General features: G+C 40.2%; 1 protein-coding gene and 1 non-coding gene across 2 annotated transcripts; one reads left to right on the top strand and one right to left on the bottom strand.

Moving 5' to 3' along the window:
* The first annotated feature begins 4,239 nt into the window (after positions 1 to 4,239).
* On the top strand, positions 4,240 to 11,937 carry LOC4335025 (protein argonaute 4B-like). The gene is made up of 23 exons (NM_001419070.1): positions 4,240 to 4,364; positions 6,380 to 6,627; positions 6,737 to 6,942; positions 7,035 to 7,259; positions 7,399 to 7,535; positions 7,680 to 7,777; positions 7,874 to 7,971; positions 8,128 to 8,293; positions 8,389 to 8,505; positions 8,609 to 8,716; positions 8,806 to 8,868; positions 8,952 to 9,065; positions 9,137 to 9,302; positions 9,374 to 9,486; positions 9,571 to 9,708; positions 9,840 to 9,967; positions 10,070 to 10,135; positions 10,264 to 10,327; positions 10,565 to 10,676; positions 10,777 to 10,850; positions 10,950 to 11,044; positions 11,128 to 11,159; positions 11,257 to 11,937. Exons 2-23 carry the CDS (start codon positions 6,388 to 6,390, stop codon positions 11,430 to 11,432), a joined length of 2,736 nt encoding a protein of 911 aa, NP_001405999.1. The 5' UTR covers positions 4,240 to 4,364; positions 6,380 to 6,387; the 3' UTR covers positions 11,433 to 11,937.
* A 7,082-nt stretch (positions 11,938 to 19,019) lies between these two features.
* On the bottom strand, positions 19,020 to 19,781 carry LOC9268817 (uncharacterized). Its single transcript, XR_010740597.1, has 2 exons — positions 19,684 to 19,781; positions 19,020 to 19,591 (listed from the first exon to the last, which is right to left on the bottom strand). It is a non-coding gene; the product is annotated as an uncharacterized protein (transcript).
* Positions 19,782 to 20,262: the final 481 nt, after the last annotated feature.

Below are 20,262 nucleotides of genomic sequence, written 5' to 3'. Positions count from 1 at the left end.
AGTATAAATACTCCCCCTCCAGCAGCAAGGGGGCTCTCTTGGTACCCAATTCAATTGCATACACCCCTTGCACCTCTCTCACACCCACTTGAGCTTTGTGTTCATTCATCTAGTGTGTTAGAGGGTTGATTAGCCAAGAGTCAAGTGCATTTGCTTCCATTGTAGAGCTAGTGTGGCATTTGATTGATCATCTCCACGCCGGGTCATTGCTTGTTACTCTTGGAGGTTGCCGCCTCCTAGACAACTTGTAGAGGAGTTGCCCGGTGACCTCTCCGAGAAGATTGTGGAGGAGGCCCGGTGCTGGTTTGTGAGTGGTTTGGAGTTCACCACCTTCGGAGTGAAGGAAGAACTACACTAGTGATCGAGGCTTGGGTAGTCCTCTCCATGGGCCGGCTCCCGCCTTACCCACCCCTTGACGAAGGGGGCGTGCGGAGGCTTCGTGGTTGAGCGGTGGAGTTGGGCTTGCCTCAAAGGGGAGTAGGAAACCGGCGAGTTTCCGAATCTCGGTGAAAAATCTCTTGTCTCCTTGTCTCATTTGATTGTCGCATTTACATTTGTGCAATTTACATTCCTAGAGACATACTTGAGATCATATCACCGTAGGATTGCTAAACATTGACATAGGAGTGTGATTTACTTTCCTAGAGATATAATTGAGCCAATATCACCCTAGGTTTGCAAAACATAACTTAGTTGCTTAGTTAGAGTTGACCCTCACCAAACCTACCAACTTAGGTTAGTTTTGATTAGGTGTCATTTAGTTTTAAATCGCCTATTCACCCCCCCTCTAGTCAACATCACGATCCTACACTCCGCCATGTCTTCTGGGCAGGTCCGCCTCAGCCTTGTGGCAACGCTGGTGGTGAGGACGGCAATGGGGCGGTTGATGGAAGACAACGACGGCAGCGGTGGGCGACAACGACGGCACGGTTGATGGAAGACAACGACAGCGGTGGTGGACGGACGACGGCACGGCGCACGCGGTGGAGGGCCAGAGGAGAGGGGAGCAGCGGTGGAGGGCAGAAGGCGTCGAGCTCCGGCAGCTGAGCTCTATACGAGCTCTAGGGGCGGTGGAGGCAGCCCGGTGTGGCGGCAGCTGAGCTCGGGGACGACACTAGTGAGCTCGCCGGAGGTCGCCCTCGTGCTGCTACTTCACGCTGTCCGCACACATTTGGCTGGGAGACAACAAGGGGATGACGAGCGGTGGCGAACGACACAGAGCAAGAAGCAACAGCACATCAAGGGGCATGGGACAACAAGCAGCGGCGGCTTGTAGCCACATGGATCTTGCCACCAAGGTCCTCCCACGCATGTGTTGTCGAGCACTGCTAATCACCGTCGACGAGCCGCTCCCCGCACGCGCATCCAGGAAGCCAAAGGAAGACATTGTGCAAGAGGAAGAGCTGATGGCATGGGGAAGGAAGAGCTCGCCGTCATTCGCAAAAAAAAGCTTGCCGGCATGGGGAAGGAGCTTGCCGACGTGGGGAAGGACGAGCTCGCGGGCGTTGGGGAGGATGAGATCGCCGACGACTGCCAGATGCGTGCGAGCAAACGGAGCGAGGGGGATGAACTGACGACGCGCGGCTTCGGGGAGACGGAGTGGCATGGAATGAAGCAATTCGCATCCTCGGTGGCATATTCTGAAAGTAGTGCGAATTGGATGGCAAACCCTGAAAGCAATGCGTATTCGGTGGCATATTCTAAAAATTCTCGTTACTCTTCTAAAATATAATGCATAAATAAATATATTTTTTTACATATTTCATAATATAAGGATGTATGCATTATTTAATTGATTAGCATCTTCCCCTATCTTAAATTCATATTTTAATTATCCGTTTCCAATACCTCTAATCCTATTAGATGCAAGTAGGGGTGAAAGCACATCAAATTCAAACGGAGAATGGTAATACCATATCCTAAACCATATTTTTCTTATGTGGATTCGGAGCTAATGCGGATGCAGATTGGAACGGATTATTTCAGATGTTGAAATTGGTGCGGAGTTAGGTGCGGACCTGGTTCGAAAACGGATTAAAATCGTCGGATGTGTCGTGTATATGTATCAACACAATATCAACTTAGAAATGCAACAAACAACAACAAAATAATCAATGGTTGATCTAGTCATAATAATTATAGGCTTAAGTGCTAAACAACATGAATACATGATGTCTATTATAGGCTTAAGTGTAAAACTGAGGATTGGAAAATACATGAATAACCGTTTGATTGGACCACAGGAAAACACAAGAATCGGATGAGAGAGATGAATCTAAACATATATGTGTCTAGATTCATTAAGATTTATATGAATATGGACAATGCTATAAAGTCTTACATTATAAAACAGAGGGATTATATAAGAATATGGAAGAAAGCTCGTCCTTTTGACCTTACATACAAATATTGCCAATACATACAAATATTGTTATTTGCTAAAATCCTTGCATCTACAAATTTCCTATACTGGATTCGTTGCGGCTGATTGTGTCAGTGAAGTAGGAACCTGGATCCCCACTGCCGGTTATTTGGGGCGCCCACCGCCAAGACATCAACTAGACGGCTCACGTAGCTGCCGCCACTCCAGGTGCCCACCGCCACGCCATCCATGCTCATTATAACAAATCCAATCATCTTCATATCCCTATCCTAGTCTATTTGTATTCTCTTTAGGATAAATGTTTCAACGGTCCTCACAATCATCTCTCTATTACTGATAATATTTTTTAGCTCATTTGCATACTTACTTTCTTGCCAAATTGAGCGAGGTGAACTCGCTTAATATCCTCCGCCAACGCCTAATGCATATAGCCTAGTTCCCACCCATATGTAACTCCCATCCCCATCATTCCCACCCTCTAAATGATGTACTGCCTAACCTTATTCTATTCTCTTCTTATGCCGTGGCCCCCAAGTCAATTATCATATCCTCGTATTTTCAATCACACTATGACACTCACTTCTACTCCCTCCCCGTGTGATGCCTTCTCTTCTTTACAATGTCTTGGATAGATCTATACAAACATGATGGATATAATAAATCTATCTAAATGATTAGAGAAATATCGACTCGTCATAATATCAGACCTAATCGAGAAAGTCCTAACTAAGCTGATATGACTCTAAATAGGGATGAAGTTAAAAATAAAACCAATATATCAAATAGACAACGCTTGCGCCAACCTGAATAGAATATCAGACTTAACCGAAAAAGTTCTAGTCACGCTGATACAAGCAAAGTTGACAGAACTTACTTCCTTGCCGGAGATCAAAACCGATGCAGCCCAACTCGAAATTAAGAACTCGCCAGAATAAAAGGTGATGGTGCACCGAAAGTAATTGTATTGATATGTAAAGATGTCTTACATAGTCTCTAGGTGTACATATTTATACCTTTGTATTGATACAAGTCGTGATTGGAGACCACACATGTTTCCTAAAGATAAAAGAAAAGATACGAGTCATCCGATACTAGAAGAAACTTTCTAATCTAAAGATAAAATATAAAATTACTAAATCATGTCTAATTAATAAATAAAATTAAACCGTTATGTCGTGGTCTTCATGATTTCTTTTTGAACTTGGTCTATTCTAAATAAGCTTCGATCTACCAATTGAGTTCTTTGCTTAACCGAATCAATTAGAGAATCGTACTAAATTTTGACATGGGCTGTGTTTAGTTCCTTGGCCAAATATTTTTGAAGTATACGGACACACATTTGAAGTATTAAACGTTGTCTAATAACAAAACAAATTAAAGATTCCACCTGTAAATTGCGAGACGAAATCATTAAGCCTAATTAATCCATCATTAGCAAATGTTTACTTCACCATCACATTGTCAAATCATGGCGTAATTATGCTCAAAAGATTCATCTCGCAATTTACATACAAATTGTGCAATTATTTTTTTCGTCCACATTTAATGCTTCATGCGTGTGTCCAAATATTAGGTGTGACGTTTTTGGAAAAAAAAAAGTTGAATCTAAACATGGCCCATGGACATAGGCCGTGTTTAGTTCCATTTCAATTTTTTTAAGTATACGGACACACATTTAAAATATTAAACGTAAACTAATAAAAAACAAATTATTCCGATGAATCTACTCATCCTAATTAACCCGTCTTTAGCCTAATTAATTCCCAACGGAGCCTTTGTTGTATTTTTATTCCTGAGTAACGCTGACACGTGGGTCACAGTCATTAGAAAACTTTTGAGATAAAAGGCGGAGTAGTAGTCAGTAGTACTCGAGTATCTCCCCATTCCTCCTCGCGTAAAAGAAAATCTCCCGTCTCGTCGTCTCCGTTCCTTGCGCCATCTCGCGGCTGAACAGGGGTCGCGAGCAGAGCAGGGGATCCTGGTGAGCATCCGCATCCTCTTTCTGATTCATCTCTCTCTCTCCCACCGGGACTACTTTTTTCTGGAATTTGCTTGCGTTCGTCAATCCTAGCTTCTCTTCTAAATCTTGGAAGAAGCTCTTCTCTTCTTTTCAGCGCCATAACCTTAATACAAGTAACAATCTGTTTGTTCCCCAAAAAGTTTGAGGGTTTAACTGAACCCCTATGTCTCAAGTTGGATCCGCTCCTGTAACGTTTCCCCCTTAAAAATTTTTTTTGGGGGTTCAACTAAACCCTAGGTTTATTGGTATCTGGTGAGTAGTATGTACTTGCATGATATAGATCTATATATGTATTGGTTTCTTGCAACCAGTTTGTGAATACGCTCTTGTATCCGCTTCTTGCAATATCCCATCTCTTCCCGTAACAATGGTGCATTCGCCTTCTTGCTCAAATATGGGGTTTTGTTTCTTTTGTTTTTTTTTATCCCCAAATGTAGTTGGTTGTCGATGCTTCTTGTGGGGGGCATGCCTTTTAATCTGTTTGGTTTGATTTAAAATTTCTCCCTGAAGGGTCAATGTGCTGTGCTTAAGTTTCTTGGTTCAAAAGGTCATGGGGGGCATGCCTTTTAGTCTGTTTGGTTTGATTTAAAATTTCTCCCTGGAGGGTCAATATGCTGTGCTTAAGTTTCTTGGTTCAAAAGGTCATGTTTTTAACTCCACTGTTGTGTACAAGTTCTTCAGTTTGCTACTCGATGGAGAGTTAATGTGCTGAGCTTAGGTTTCTTGGTTTATAAGTTCGTCTTTTTAATTCACCTATTGTATACAATACAAGACCTTCAGGTTGCTACTCCCTGGGGGGTTTGAACCAAGAAATGCCGTACGGCACATTGACTTTTCAAGGAGTAGAAAGCCGAAGGGTTTTCATACAATAGTTGAATTAAAAAGATGAACTTTTGAAACAAGAAACCTAAGGACAACACAAGTTCTTCAGTTTCTTGGTTCAAAATAGTTCCATCCTTTTAATTCAACTATATTGTATACATGCCCTTCAGGTTGCTATTAGTACTCCCTGAAGGGTCAATGTGCTGTTCTTATAGGTTTCTTGGTTCAAAAGTTCGACTTTTTAATTCAACTATTGTATAAAAGCCCTTCAGCTTGCTACTCTCTGAGAAGTCAATGTGCTGTACTGCATTTCTTGGATAAAAAAAAATCGATAGTTTGTCTTTTTAACTCAAATGTTGTATACAAGCTCTTCAGTTTGCTATGTCCTGGAGGGCCAATTTGCCGTGCTTAAGGCTCTTGGTTCAAAAGTTTGTCTTTTAACTCAAATGTTGTATACAAGCGCTTCAAGTTGGTCTGATTTGAAATTTCTTTTTGAAAAGAAGTGTGATTTAGACCATAGGCTCCCCCTTCTCAGCTGATAGGCATGAAAACAACAATGAAAAGAATTCTTGTGGAGGCCTGCTTTTATTCCGATTGCTGTGATTCAAATTTATCCCTAGAGGGTTAAATGGTTAATGCGCTTGCTTAGTTTGTTTGGTTCAAAAGTCCTTTCTTTTTAACTCAAGTGCTGTATACAAGCTTTTATTCTGGTACGATTTAAAATTTCTTTTCAGTAAGTGTGATTTAGACCGAAGGCTACCCCTTTTCAGCTGATACATGCATTAAAACAACAAAAGATTAACTTCTCAAGGCAGTAATCACTACAATACATGCAACTAATAACAATAGGGTGGATTCGGTTGGAGAATGAGCCAAACTTTCTTAAAAAGGAATTGCCGTAATACAGGTTTTGCGCTTAAAAGCTTTTAATCTGCTGCTGCAAGCAATTATATCTGGCTGGTTTGTTAATGATTACAATTGTTTTGTTACCTCCCTTTTTTATTTATTCAGCAACAAAACTTTCCGTATTGATGCAACTGTCATTGCATTATTGAATTCAACATGTTGAATATAATGTGTTTATCACATTGATGTCAATTCCTCAAAGGGGTAATCTCCCCTATTGTAACATTGATTAATCCCCCTATTTGCAGCTCATAGAATGGACGCTCATGATGGTGAGGCCGATGAGTTGCCGCCGCCTCCTCCCGTACCTGCAAATGTGGTGCCTATTAAAGCTGATGACGTTGAGAGCGAGGTGCCAGCAAACAAACCAGCAAAACCTAAGCGGTTTCCAATGGCCAGGCCTGGTTTAGGGAGAAAAGGACAGCCAATCCAGCTCTTGGCGAATCATTACAAAGTTTCTGTGAAGAGTAGTGAAGAATATTTCTTCCACTACAATGTAGGTTTCTATTCTAATTTATTATCTTATATTCAATTTATGGGAATTCATAACCATAATCAACATATGTACCTGGCTGATTTCTAGTTCTGTGGTACTTTATTAATAGGTTATTCTGAAGTATGAGGATGATCGACCGGTTGATGGGAAAGGGGTAGGTCGAAAGGTGATTGATAAACTGCAGCAAACCTACCGTTCTGAGCTTTCAAGCAAGGACTTTGCCTATGATGGTGAAAAGAGCCTGTTTACAATTGGTGCTCTTCCACAAGTAACTAATGAGTTCACAGTGGTGTTGGAGGATGTTTCAACTGGAAAGTTAGTTTATCCTTGATTTGTTTTTTTGCTGTTTGTGCTTTCCTAATATTATGTTTGGTATTATGTCTTGTTTAACTATTTCTTGTTTATAGGACTGCTGCCAATGGAAGCCCTGGAGGTAATGACAGCCCTGGAGGTAGTGACAGGAAGAGAGTTAGGAGACCATACCAGACCAAGACTTTCAAAGTGGAGCTGTGCTTTGCAGCAAAGATCCCTATGAATGCAATTGCTCAGGCCATAAAAGGTCAAGAATCAGAGAACTCCCAAGAAGCTCTCAGAGTTCTTGATATAATATTAAGGCAGCACTCTGCTAAACAGTATGTTTCTCCACAAGTGCATTATCCCTGTGATTTAAAAGTGCTCTGCTGTATTTGGGTTTTTGTATGCTCTATACCACCGTGTCAACCACAAGTGTATCACCTCATGACTGCATTAATTTTTTTTCACTATCTACAGGGGCTGCCTTTTAGTACGCCAGTCATTTTTCCACAACAATCCTAATAACTTTGTTGACCTGGGTGGTGGTGTGATGGGCTGTCGAGGATTCCATTCAAGTTTCCGTGGCACACAGAGTGGACTTTCTCTGAATATCGGTTTGTATTTTGTCCTGACATATCGTTGTGCAATTGCATTGTTTATCGGTTTGTATTTTGTCCTGACATATCGTTGTGCAATTGCATTGTTTATTTGTGGTCCTTACATAATCCTATATTTAAGTAATCTTCCTGAATTTTCAGATGTTTCGACAACTATGATTGTTAAACCTGGTCCTGTTATCGATTTTCTTCTTGCCAACCAGAAAGTTGATCACCCTGACAGAATTGATTGGCAAAAGGTGAGCTTTTTATTTAATATCATTGATGTTTATGTGTTAGTAATCATCCAACCATATTGGTACATTCTTACTTGGATGTTTTCTTGCTCAATACAGGCCAAGCGTGCTCTCAAGAACTTGAGGATAAGAACCACCCCTGTGAATTCAGAATTCAAGATCATTGGTTTGAGTGACAGAAATTGCAACGAACAGATGTGAGAGCATATTCTTCCTTGCTATTTTATTCATCTAAAGCAATTCTTAAATTAATATTTTGGAAAAGGCACCCAATTGTTTTGAGCTTGTATTGCAGTTTTTTTCCTAATCATTCTGCTATTATCGATTGCTTTCTGATTGGCATGCTTGACTAGGTTTTCGTTGAGGCAGAGGAATGGGAACAATGGGGATGTTGATGAAGTTGAAGTTACAGTCTATGATTACTTTGTGAAAAACAAAGGCATAGAGCTGCGCTATTCTGGCAATCTTCCTTGCATAAATGTGGGGAAACCAAAGCGTCCAACTTATTTTCCAATAGAGGTCTGTTTAATTTTTGCTATTCTACATGTTTAAAAAAGTTTACTAGAATTATTTATTATTTCAAACTCCTGTTGTGAATATTCTTGTATTACCAGCTATGCTCTCTTATTCCACTACAAAGATACACCAAAGCTTTGTCAACACTGCAAAGGTCCTCCCTTGTTGAGAAATCCAGACAGAAGCCCCAGGAAAGAATGTCAGTCCTTAATGATGTGAGTTACTATTCTTGATTCTAACCTGCTACAATCATATAGAAATGGTTGGAATTGTCAACATGACTGGTAAGTGACGATTCATGTTTACCCTAAATGCAAGGCACTTCGACATAGTAATTATGATTCTGATCCCATGTTGAGGGCATCTGGCATTTCAATTGCCCAAAATTTTACTCAAGTTGAAGGAAGGGTCCTGCAACCCCCAAAGGTTGGTGAGGATTCTCTGAATTCGTATGTTTTCACATGCTCCATGTTCTATTCAACGTACCGCGTCTAAGTATATATTGTATCATGTAGCTGAAAGCTGGCAATGGTGAAGATATATTCCCACGCAATGGTCGGTGGAACTTCAACAATAAGGTCAGAATGATTTTCTTTATCATATCTTTATTCTTGGTATGGAGGAGGTCGAGGAACATTCTGATTTCTTTCCCTTTTTTCAGAAACTGATTCAGACCTGTTCTGTCGATAAGTGGGCAGTAGTTAATTTCTCTGCACGCTGTGATGTGCGAAATCTTATCCGGGACCTCATAAGAAATGCATCTGCGAAGGGGATTGTATGTTTTAGCTTTTTATCACATATTTTACGCCTGATATTTCTTTGCACTGAACTTTGTTAACTTTGCAGCAAATGGCCGAACCTTTTGATGTGTTTGAAGAGAGCCCCTCATTGAGGCGAGCACCTGTATCAAGAAGAGTAGATGATATGTTTGAACAGATAAAATCGAAACTTCCTGGAGCTCCGAAATTCCTCTTGTGCCTTCTTCCTGAGAGGAAAAATTGTGAAGTTTATGGTTCGTCATTGTTTCCACTCCCTAAAGTCATTCACTCCCTTGCAAAATTTACATTGTTTTGTTTCAACCAGGTCCTTGGAAGAGGAAGTGTCTTGCTGAATTCGGTATTGTCACACAATGCCTTGCTCCACAAAGAGTCAATGATCAGTACCTACTCAATTTGCTATTGAAGATAAATGCCAAGGTATTTAACGTAACCTTGTCTTTTCTTACTGCATTATCCATTTATGTAAGCTTATGGACTTGCTCTTCCCCTGTTACTAACCAGCTTGGTGGAATAAACTCATTGCTGCAAATTGAAGCATCCCCTTCAATACCTCTTGTATCGAAGACACCTACCATCATCTTAGGTATGGATGTGTCACACGGTCAACCAGGACAATCTGATAGACCTTCCATTGCTGCGGTAAGAGGGATATACTTTTACTCTCATAACTCCACACACTGAACTGTTGTAGCTCATGTCATATGCATGGATTTCTCAATTTCTAAGTTGGGGTGCTTAATTGGTTATTGTATACCTTTGGAGTTGTTTAGGTGGTTAGCTCTCGCCAATGGCCTCTCATCTCTAAATACAGAGCATCGGTGCACACTCAGTCACCTAAGCTAGAAATGATGTCTTCCTTGTTTAAGCCACGAGGAACTGAAGATGATGGCCTCATTCGGTAAGAGATATTATTTGATAAACCATTGTTGCCAATGTATACTATGATTGCTCACAAGTATCCTTTCTATAGATGCTTATCTTTGCATTTGGGATTTTTCAGGGAATCGCTGATTGACTTCTACACTAGTTCTGGAAAACGGAAACCGGATCATGTTATCGTTTTCAGGTTTCGAGTTCAAAAATTGTTGTCTGTGAATCTCTCTGAATTCTGTAGTAATATCTTAGATGTTCATTTACTCAAATTGTTAACTGAAGCTGTCCCAGCAACTGATGTAAATACTTTCTATTTTTTAGGGATGGAGTTAGTGAAAGCCAGTTTACTCAGGTCATTAACATTGAGCTTGATCAGATCATTGAGGTGTGTGTTTATTTCATTAGCCCTCCCATACCTGCTACTGCACGTCCAACTTCTGTACTCACCAAGTAGTAGCTATGCCCTATTGCTCATTTTTCTTTAAATGTAACCTATTGCCCATCGCTTTCATTGTTTTGCTTTTAATTGATGCAGCTCATCAAGTAGTAATTATGCCTAGGACTCATCTGAAAAATATCACATATTGTGCATCACTGTTTCTTTGGCTTTTAATCAATGCAGGCATGCAAATTTCTCGATGAGAAGTGGTCACCAAAGTTCACAGTGATTGTTGCTCAGAAGAATCATCATACCAAATTTTTTCAGTCTGGATCTCCAGATAATGTTCCGCCAGGTAACTCTTTAGGCAGTTTTCTCTGATACCTATGTTATATCATTTTACTGTGATGAAATCATGGCGAGGCTAAAGATAAATGGTAAACGGCCTTCTGTAGGTACTGTTGTGGACAAACAAGTGTGCCATCCAAGGAATTATGACTTCTACATGTGTGCTCATGCTGGAATGATTGTAAGCTATCTCTGGTTTCCACCTGCAGTGCACTTATTGTGAGCTCATTGCTTTGTATGCTCTCCGTTGCTTGTGTTTATAAGATGTTTGTTGTTTCAGGGAACGACGAGGCCAACACATTATCATGTTCTGCACGATGAGATAGGTTTCTCCCCTGATGATCTGCAGGAGCTAGTGCACTCACTCTCTTATGTGTATGTTGAAAACTGCACTGGCATTTCATCCCTGCGATCTGTTAGCTAGTTCTGTTCTGATTTGCTGCCTGTGTCCATTTCAGGTATCAGAGAAGCACAACAGCCATATCAGTTGGTATGTAGCTTGTAAATTGTAATGCCATTTCTAGTTCTCTTCGGGTAAGATCACTGTACTGTCCTGTTGGTGCCTGACCTTGCGCATTTGTGTGCAGTTGCTCCGATTTGCTATGCCCATCTTGCTGCTGCTCAGGTGGGCACATTCCTCAAGTTCGAAGATATGTCGGACGCGTCGTCCAGCCAAGGAGGTCATACGTCTGTCGGAAGTGTACCGGTGCCTGAGCTGCCTCGCCTCCATGAGAAAGTGAGGAGCTCCATGTTTTTCTGCTGATCGTGCCGCCTCTCGATCAAATGCTCGCCGACGTTGAGAAATCCGGTGATCGGCCTGGGGGAACTACTAGTACTTTTGCTTCTCATAATTAGGAACATGTATGGAACCTATGTACCTGCCCTTGGCATGCTGCCTGTGTCATGGATTATCTGCTGGTAGGAGTATCCTTTAACCAAACCCTTTTAGCTTTTAAGTTAGGTTTAATGGACTGCTGTTTAGTATGTGGTGTGGTGTTAGTAAGTTTCCAGACTTCGACATTGTGCAGCTATGCCTATTGCTGGTTATGGTCCCTTCCCTTCTATGTAGCATGTGCCGTTTCCCTTTGTCTGAGTTGATTTTAGAAATAGTATCTGATCTGTTCGAGGTTGGGGATGAATGACCAAGGAAATCTTTCCTTGTGGTTATCATGACATCATTGATATCCTCAGGATTACTCATCATCAGTTTACTGACGGGTAAAATATAACTGGCATGGATGAAATTATGACGATTTTCTTCCCACAACAACAGCGGTTGTACAGTGAATTGCTGCTTGCCAGTATATGCTACGCCAAGCCAAATTGTTGTATCACTACCGCTGAAGATAGCAGAGTAGTAACTGCGGATAATAATTAGCATTCTATGCTAAGTTTGGGCTTAAGCAACTTAGTGGTTCGTCATTAGATCATGCCTAGTTATGAATTTTTTTTTAATGAAATACACATTAGCACTTTGGAAAGCGTGCGCATGATTAGCGGAAAAATTTAAGCCAAAATGCTCCTTCAAACTCAACCTTGGCGATTACTAGTGCGAGTTCAGCATTCGTAAGTCATGAGAATAGATAGAGAAAAGTAACGGTACAATGGTAGTCCGACTCCGACCTGTCCATCCACAATTCCACATCCACCAGAATCAGAAGGTGTTCAAAACAACATAAAAGTAGGATGATGGGTGGTGCAGCAAAGCAGCATGCAGGTTCGTTGTGGTTTACCATCTCAGCCCTTTTTCTCTTTACAGCTGAAGGTCACCAGCTGAAGGTCAAAAGATAAGGGCCTTTTTAACCAAAGGATTTTTTGTAGAAATTTTATAGGATTTTTTTTCATATGTGACCATTTAATTCAAAGGATTGAAGGTTTCCAAATCCTATAAAATTCCTATGGAATGACTCATTGCATATATTTTTTGGAGGAAACTTAGCAATTCAAGAGCTTCAATCTCTTGGAAAATTTTCTTTGAGTATATCTTTCTCATCTGATTCCTGTGTTTTTCTTGTGGTCCAATCAAACGGCAATTCCTGTGTTTTTCTTGTGTTTTGTAATCCTCTGTTTTACACTTGTATCCCTGTCAGAATCCTATGTGTCATCCATTTTTTCAATCCTGCGACTCAAATGGTAAATTTCCTCCAAAACTTGAATCCTACGTAGCCCTTTGAATCCTACCTCATGTTAAATTTTCTCCAAAACTTACATTTAAAGGGCTATATAGGAAAAATTCTAAAATCCAATAAAATTTCTATGAACTTCCTTTGAATGAGACATTAATTTTTATAGGTTTTGGCAAAGGTGGATGCCGCGGGGGCCAGGGGTTGGGGGTTGAGAAGCTAGGAGATAGCGGCGCAAGAGTAATTGTTGAAACTGATGCGGTCTACCTGAACGAGCAATTACATTGCAAGCTATGGATGCCTGGATTGAGCTCTATTTAAGGAGAGTACTATAAATTTAAGACAGTTCTATTGTTTAGATAAATAGTACTAGGATATGTCTTATCTTATATTAGATTGGCTATATTTTGGAACGGAGGGAATATCTCCGTTGAACAATTTGTTGCTTCTGTTTGCTCTAACACTTGTAACAAAGGTGATCGACTGTCTTGGACTCGTTTGGTGCTGACGTGCTTTTACCGTGCTTCTGGGCTTCTAGCTCACCATGTTATTGGAGCCAAGCCGGGAAGTCTCTGGCGGTTTGCTTGTAGTTGTGTTTTAATTGTGTCTTTATTACAAAAAAGAGCATTCCGGCCGTTGGAAGATATTGCTATCACATCACATTTTTAGCCTTCTTTCTGACCTTGTTCTATCTCGCTCGTTCTCAGGGTGTCGAATTTAGTGCTTATGATGACAAAGGGTATGTTCACTTTGATGCCAAAAAAAACTATTGCCAAAATTAGTTACCAAAATTTTAGCAGGATTTCTTATATAGTTATCAAAAATTGACAGCAAACTAAATGTAGCCACTTTTTTAACAACTTTACCCAAATTTGGTAAGGTTGAAACATGCCCAAAAATTACAGGGTATGTAACATTTTCTTTCACAAGAGACTGTTCGTGTGTTCCACAGAGATGCAAATATTTTACAGCTGTCTCTACCAGTAGGATTTTACCACTACTTATTATCATCAGTAGAAGTGATTTAATTCATTGATTCATATATTCTATTACTAGCATTACTAGAGAATTAAATTTTTATCCAATGCCTAAACACACAAATATCTCGGATGGATTAAGGACTGGTACTTATGTATTTTTAGTACCGGTTCTAAAAGCCCTAATCCCTAGAAACATCTTTAGTCTCGGTTGTTGATATCAACCGCTATTAAAAACACATTTTTTTTACCGGTGGTAGCACCAACAGAAACTAATGTTAGTGGATCTTCAGTCCTGATTGATGATACCAACTGGTACTTATGTGTTTTTAGTACCGGTTGGCAACATCAACCGAGACTAAAGATATTTTTAGAATCGCTCGGTGTTATCAACCGGAACTAAAGATGCCTCCAGAGTTAGTTTAAAAAGAAAACTTCTCTATTCAACTAATATGTTTAGAGTAGGTGGGATGATAACGTGTGTGAGGGCCAAAGTGATAGATCTTTAGTTCGAATCCTACATCCACATATTTTTTTTAACTTGGTATACATCTTTACTACCGGGTCTTTCAACCGGTACTAAATATCGATATCTTTAGTCTCGATTTGCTGATCACGGTTGCTATAACTGAGATTAATGAGGTTTTCAACCGGTATTAAAGATGAGTTCTCGATTTACTGATCACGGTTGCTATAACCGGGATTAATGGAGGTTTTTAACCGGTATTAAAAATGAGTTCTTTGGTAGTTTAGTAAAAAAAATCTATTAACTTTAGTTAATGTGATAGTATAAATAAGTATAGTAATTCAACTTATTAATAAAGACCACAGCAAAAAATGGTCATGGGAAAATTAAGTGGTGAAAAATGATACATGGTAAATACACATACCAAAGTCCGATCTCTACCCAGCCACCAGCAGGTGTGCAAATCATAGGTATAGCAGAGTGATTTTGGTCCTTAAGGCACTGAAACATAGCAAAATTTATATTTAAGTGGTACCTCTCAAGTGTGGGAAATTTCTCCAGGTTTTGCATGTGTTTGCAATCCTATTTTCCCAACACCTATCCCTCGTTTTCCACGCGCACGCTTTTCAAACTACTAAACGGTACATTTTTTTGCAAAAAGTTTCTATACGAAAGTTGTTTAAAAAAATCATATTGATCCATTTTTGAAAAAAAATTAGCAAATACTTAATTAATCACATGCTAATGGATCACTCCATTTTTCATGCGGGGAGTTTAGTTCCCAACTTCCCATATCCGAACACAGCCGGGTCGTTGTGGTCTACCACCGCATATATATTGATTTAAGGGTTCCTTATAGTAGTCAATTATGTGCAACTATCATTCAATCCTTTCTTTGTACACGTCAAGGTCAAGCTAATCAAATCCATTTTTTTCTTTTAGTTTACCTTTACAACCCACCAAAATACTTTTGATGATGTCTCAGGTAATGTAATCGTGTCCATGTCAGCAATTAGATTAAGCAAAATTTCATTCTTATAAGCCATATGTTTGTCTTGCGTTAACCTTCTTTCTAAAAAAATGTGTTCATTTTGCTTCTCATCTACATTGGGCAATCTCTTTAAACGCTTACATCTATGACACACGCATTATATCACGAAACAACAACACTTGTAACCAAACTCAATCCCTTTGCAATAATAACATGACATAACAGCACGTGTTTACTAGCACTTGTGCAAACTTATTTTTGGCGGGGAAACATAAACACGATTAAATAATTAATCATAGTATGACACAACAGCACTCTAGCTGTTTGATCTTCTCCTTGAGTTCTCGTATCTCCCTCTCCAGATTTTCCTTCTCTTTCTTGAAATCGACCTGCTGATCTTCCTTCTCTTTCTTGAGCTTGGCCAGATCTTCTTAAGCTTGGCCTGATCTTCGTTTCGCTTCTTAGTCAGGCTCTCATACCTCCTGGTCAGTTCTTCGTGCTTTTGCCGAAGAACAGGTAGCTCCATCAGCTCTCTGCTCTGCTCCATCAGCACTTTGTTTTGCTTCGACAATGCTTTATTCTGCATCTTAAGTTCTCTGTTCTCCATCTCGTATATAGCTCAGCTCCAAGGATTTGTTTGCTGATGCCTTCCATTATTTTTTCAGCAGCACTGTTTGTTCCTGACGAAGAAGAACTAATAACCTGCAACACAAATTAAGTGTATTAACTATTTCAACCCGGATTCAGACAGAATACAGGAGCAACACGACAGTAAACAAATTTCTTCATGTCTACGACGACTACCTCCGATTTCTTCATTGTGGAATCTAGTGTGCTCCTGATCAGCTTTGCTTGGTAATTCATGCCCTCAATGAATTCGTCTATGGTGCATAGGGTCTGCTTAAATAGATGTTGGGATTTGGGAAAAGCGTGTGCTTATCCAAACTGAAGGATTATTTCTCTGTCATAAGTTAATTGCTGTCCTAAAGGCATTACTATTAAAAATAAGTAGTTATAGTGGGTTGGTGCTGCCCATAGGTGAATTGAAGCCATCAAAGCTAAATTAGTAACAAATTGAAATCTCCCCTAAATATAAACTAGGAAGGTGACCCCACGATGCGTGGGTATCCGTACTTTAATATCTCGCTGCTAGATCATAGGTCTGTTGGGTTTGTTTTATGTTAATACGGGTGTTGACTCAGTTGACTATTGAATCCTAGCTCAGAAATTTCGCATCTCATCAGGCGATTGGCATCGTCGTGACGAGGCGACGGATGACAGCCGAAATGCTCACATCTCGTCTAAAAATTTCGGTTTTTTTATAATTTTTTATGAATTTGGTCAAATTTTATTCAAATTTATTTAAAATCAGTTAAAATTTCAAAAAATTTCGTAGAAAAAAATCTTTCAGAAATTTTGGTTCTTTCGCCCACCTGCGGCAGAAATCTTAGCTTTGAAATTTCAAACCCTGATGACAGCGCTGCCGCACGAGAGCCGGGAGGCATCTGCATCTGGCATTTCCTCTGCTAGTTGCTGCGGCAGCCGGCAAGGGGCAGGCATCAGTAGAAGGCAGTGCAGGCGTGCAGCAGCAACTGCAAGCTTCTGGCACTAAAATGCTTTTACATTCCATTCCACTTGTTTTTCTCCATCTTATCCCCACCTCAAAGATATATAGTCTATTAATCAATCTTAATTCTTTGTTTTGCAGATTTTGTATATATATAGCTATCCTCCTTACACATGTGATATATTGCCGACACTTTATTACTTGAGGTATTTTAATTTTCTGCGTCTCCTCTTCTACTATTTAAGATTGTTTGGAAATGGACAATGTATAATGGATTGTGATCAATAGTTGTTGCCATACTGAATAAATATAGAATTGTGGAGATAAATTGTTTTTTATTTTTTTTATATTGACTCTCGCGGTTGTCCATGGGCCATACTTTTTTTCTGTCCTCCGCCACTGACCGGATGGATGGGTGGGCAGCAAAGCAGCATATGCAGGTTCATTGTGGTGAAATGGGAGAAATAACTGGGAAGAAATGGGAGAAAGAAGGAAGATGACAAAAAAGGGATGGATGGAAAATGTGACGGCAGTAACACGGTCCTAATTTTGTAAAATTCCAATGGCACGGTGGCATGGATCAAATTTACCCTATCATTTAAGTAGCCCCTCTCGATTGCAGGAAATTTTTCCTAGGTTGCATGTAGGTTCGTTGTGGTCTTGCACCACATATATATTGACTACCTTAGGGGTTCCTTGGTTTTACAGGTCAAGTAATTGTTGGAATTAATGAATACTCCATCCGTCCCAAAAAAAGACAAACCCTGGTTTCCGTGCCCAACGTTTGACCGTTCGTCTTATTTAAAAAAATTATGAAAAAAAATAAAAAGACAAGTCACGCATAAAATATTAATCATGTTTTATCATCTAACAACAATGAAAATACGAATTATAAAAAAAATTCATATAAGACGGACAGTCAAAGTTGGACACGCAAACCCAGGGTTTGCCTTTTTTTGGGACAGAGGGAGTAGGCCTTAGCTTACTCGAAGATTAATTCTTTGGAAAATCACAAAAACCCACCTCATGGGATGACATGTATGTGGAGTTTAGTACCACCTTTCTTATTCTAGGAGAGGGGGACCTCCTTAAAAGGGAGGATGACCTCCTAGCCACTTGAAGCATGTGTGGTGGAGAGAAGAGGGGGAACACACGCGCGCGCTCGCTCGCTCGCCTCGCCGGGCCGGCGGCGCGCGTGCACGACGTACGCGTCGAATGATCCGCCAAAATTGGTTCCTCACCTTGAGCAGACGCAGCCTCCTTTTGCAGTTTTGTTTTGCTGCAAATTCGGATTCGTTTTTGTTTTGGAAATATTCCGAAAAATCCGGTGCGTGCAAACGGCGTGGAGTCCGGATAAGTTACGCGCGACATATCCGGTTCGGTTACGCGCAGTGGAGATCGTGCGGGCGTCCTGATCAAGCGACCCTTCTCTATATAAACCGACCCGCCGTCTTCACGCAACATACACGAAATCAATCTAGGGTTTGCCTCCTCCTCTGTGCTACACCGTCGCTCGTAGACTACTCCATCCCGCTCGCTGGCGTGCACCTAGATCGGGAGAGCAGGTCTCCGGATCCTCTGCCTTCGACGTCCTGCACCGGGAGAAGGCGGCAATAAGGTTTTTGGGAATCGCTTTGCGCGACTGCTCCCTGTTCGTCCGCGACGGCTCGTCTTCCTCTTCGCTCGCGTGCTGCGTGCCTTCGTAGACGCCTGCGAAAAGTTTCGACCGAGCAGCCGGTCTTTCCGCCACCTCGGTACGTGTTCAATATGTTGCGCATATTTGATCTGTTCATGTTATACTGTGTAGTTTACATGTGTAGATCTAATGATGCGTTCATGCTAGTTTTCATCTGTAATGTCATGATTTATTTATGGAATAGATTAAATCATTATATGCCTATAATGTCAACAGTAATCAATTATTTGCGACTATCATTCGATCCTTTCTTTTTTACAGGTCAAGGGTCAAGCTAATCAAATCCATTTTTTCTTTTTAATTTACCTTTACAACCCACCAAAATACTTTTGATTCTGTCACAGGTAATGTAGTTGTCCATATCAGCAGTTAGATTGAGCAAAAGTTCATTCTTAAGCCATAAGTTTGTCTTGCGTTAACCTTCTTTTGAAAAAAAAAATGTGTTTATTTTGCTTCTCATCTTACATTGGGCAATCTCTTTGAACGCTTACATCCATGACAACATCATAAAAGTAACTACAAAAACTCTGTTTGAAAACATCTATCACACATGCATTATATCATGAAACAACAACAGTTTTAACCAAATTCAATCCCTTGCAATAATAACATGACATAACAGCACGAATTTACTAACACAGTAACACTGGGCAGTGTGCAAACTTATTTTTGGCTGGGAAATTAACACACACAATTAAATAATTAATCATAGTATGACACAACAACACTCTAGCTGTTTGATCTCCTCCTTAAGTTGTCGTATCTCCCTCTCCAGATCTTCTTTCTCTTTCTTGAAATCGACCTGCTGATCTTCCTTCTCCTTCCTGAGCTTGGCCAGATCTTCGTTTCGCTTCTTAGTCAGGCTCTCATACCTCTTGGTCAGTTCTTCGTGCTTTTTTCGAAGAGCAGGCAGCTCCATCAGCTCTTTGCTCTGCTCCATCAGCTCCTTGTTTTGCTTCGACAGCTCTTTGTTTTGCCTCTTAAGATCTCTATTCTCCATCTTGTACTGCTCAGCTCCAAGGATTTGTTTGTTGATGCCTTCCATTATGTTTTCAGCAGCATTGTTTGTTAACGATTTTCCTGACGAAGAAGAACTAATTACCTGCAACACAAATTAAGTGTGTCAATTAATTGAACCTGAATTCAGACAAAGAGTACAGGAGCAGGAAACAGATTTCTTTTCATGTCTACCACCTCCGATTTCTTCATTTATGGAATCTAGTGTGCTCCTGATAAGCTTTGCTAGCTTGCTAATTCATGCTCTCAATTCGTCTATGGTGCCTAGTCTCTACTTAAATAGATGTTGGATTTGGTCATTACGTGCTTATCCAAACTGAAGTATTCTTTCTTCGCCATAAGTCGGTTGCTTTCCTAAATAAATTACTATTAAAAATAAAGTAGTTATAGTGGGTTGATGCTGCCCATAGGTGAATTAATTGAAGCCATCAAGCTAAAGTCATAATAAATTGAGAACTCCCCTTGATACGAATACATAAAGCTTATCCTATTTTCGGCTTTATCCTTCACCTTTTTTACAAGAAGTTACTCACGAAGTCGAACTCAATTTTCTTTCAAATTTATATCCGCTAGGAACGTTTTGTTTGACACTCCGTCTTACATGTGACATGTGGTACCCTATAAAGTATGAACGGTCATGATATCAGAGCTGGTATCTGGTACTTACAGATATCAGTTCTAGTATTTGGTTTTTAGATTTGGCACTCACATGTACCATATCTTATACATACATATATAAAAATGGTTTGCTGCATG

The sequence above is a fragment of the Oryza sativa genome, chromosome 4, assembly GCF_034140825.1.
Source record: "Oryza sativa Japonica Group chromosome 4, ASM3414082v1".
NCBI lineage: Eukaryota > Viridiplantae > Streptophyta > Magnoliopsida > Poales > Poaceae > Oryza > Oryza sativa.
Note: the sequence above shows the minus strand (reverse complement) of the source record. Positions and strands in the feature narration are given on the sequence as shown.

Bases quoted from the DNA above. Each gene is read 5' to 3' on its own strand.
- LOC4335025 (NM_001419070.1), top strand. From the start codon at position 6,388: ATGGACGCTCATGATGGTGAGGCCGATGAGTTGCCGCCGCCTCCTCCC. The intron at 8,294-8,388 runs GTCTGTTTAATT...TTGTATTACCAG, and splicing joins CAACTTATTTTCCAATAGAG to CTATGCTCTCTTATTCCACT. The intron at 10,136-10,263 runs GTTTCGAGTTCA...TCTATTTTTTAG, and splicing joins GATCATGTTATCGTTTTCAG to GGATGGAGTTAGTGAAAGCC.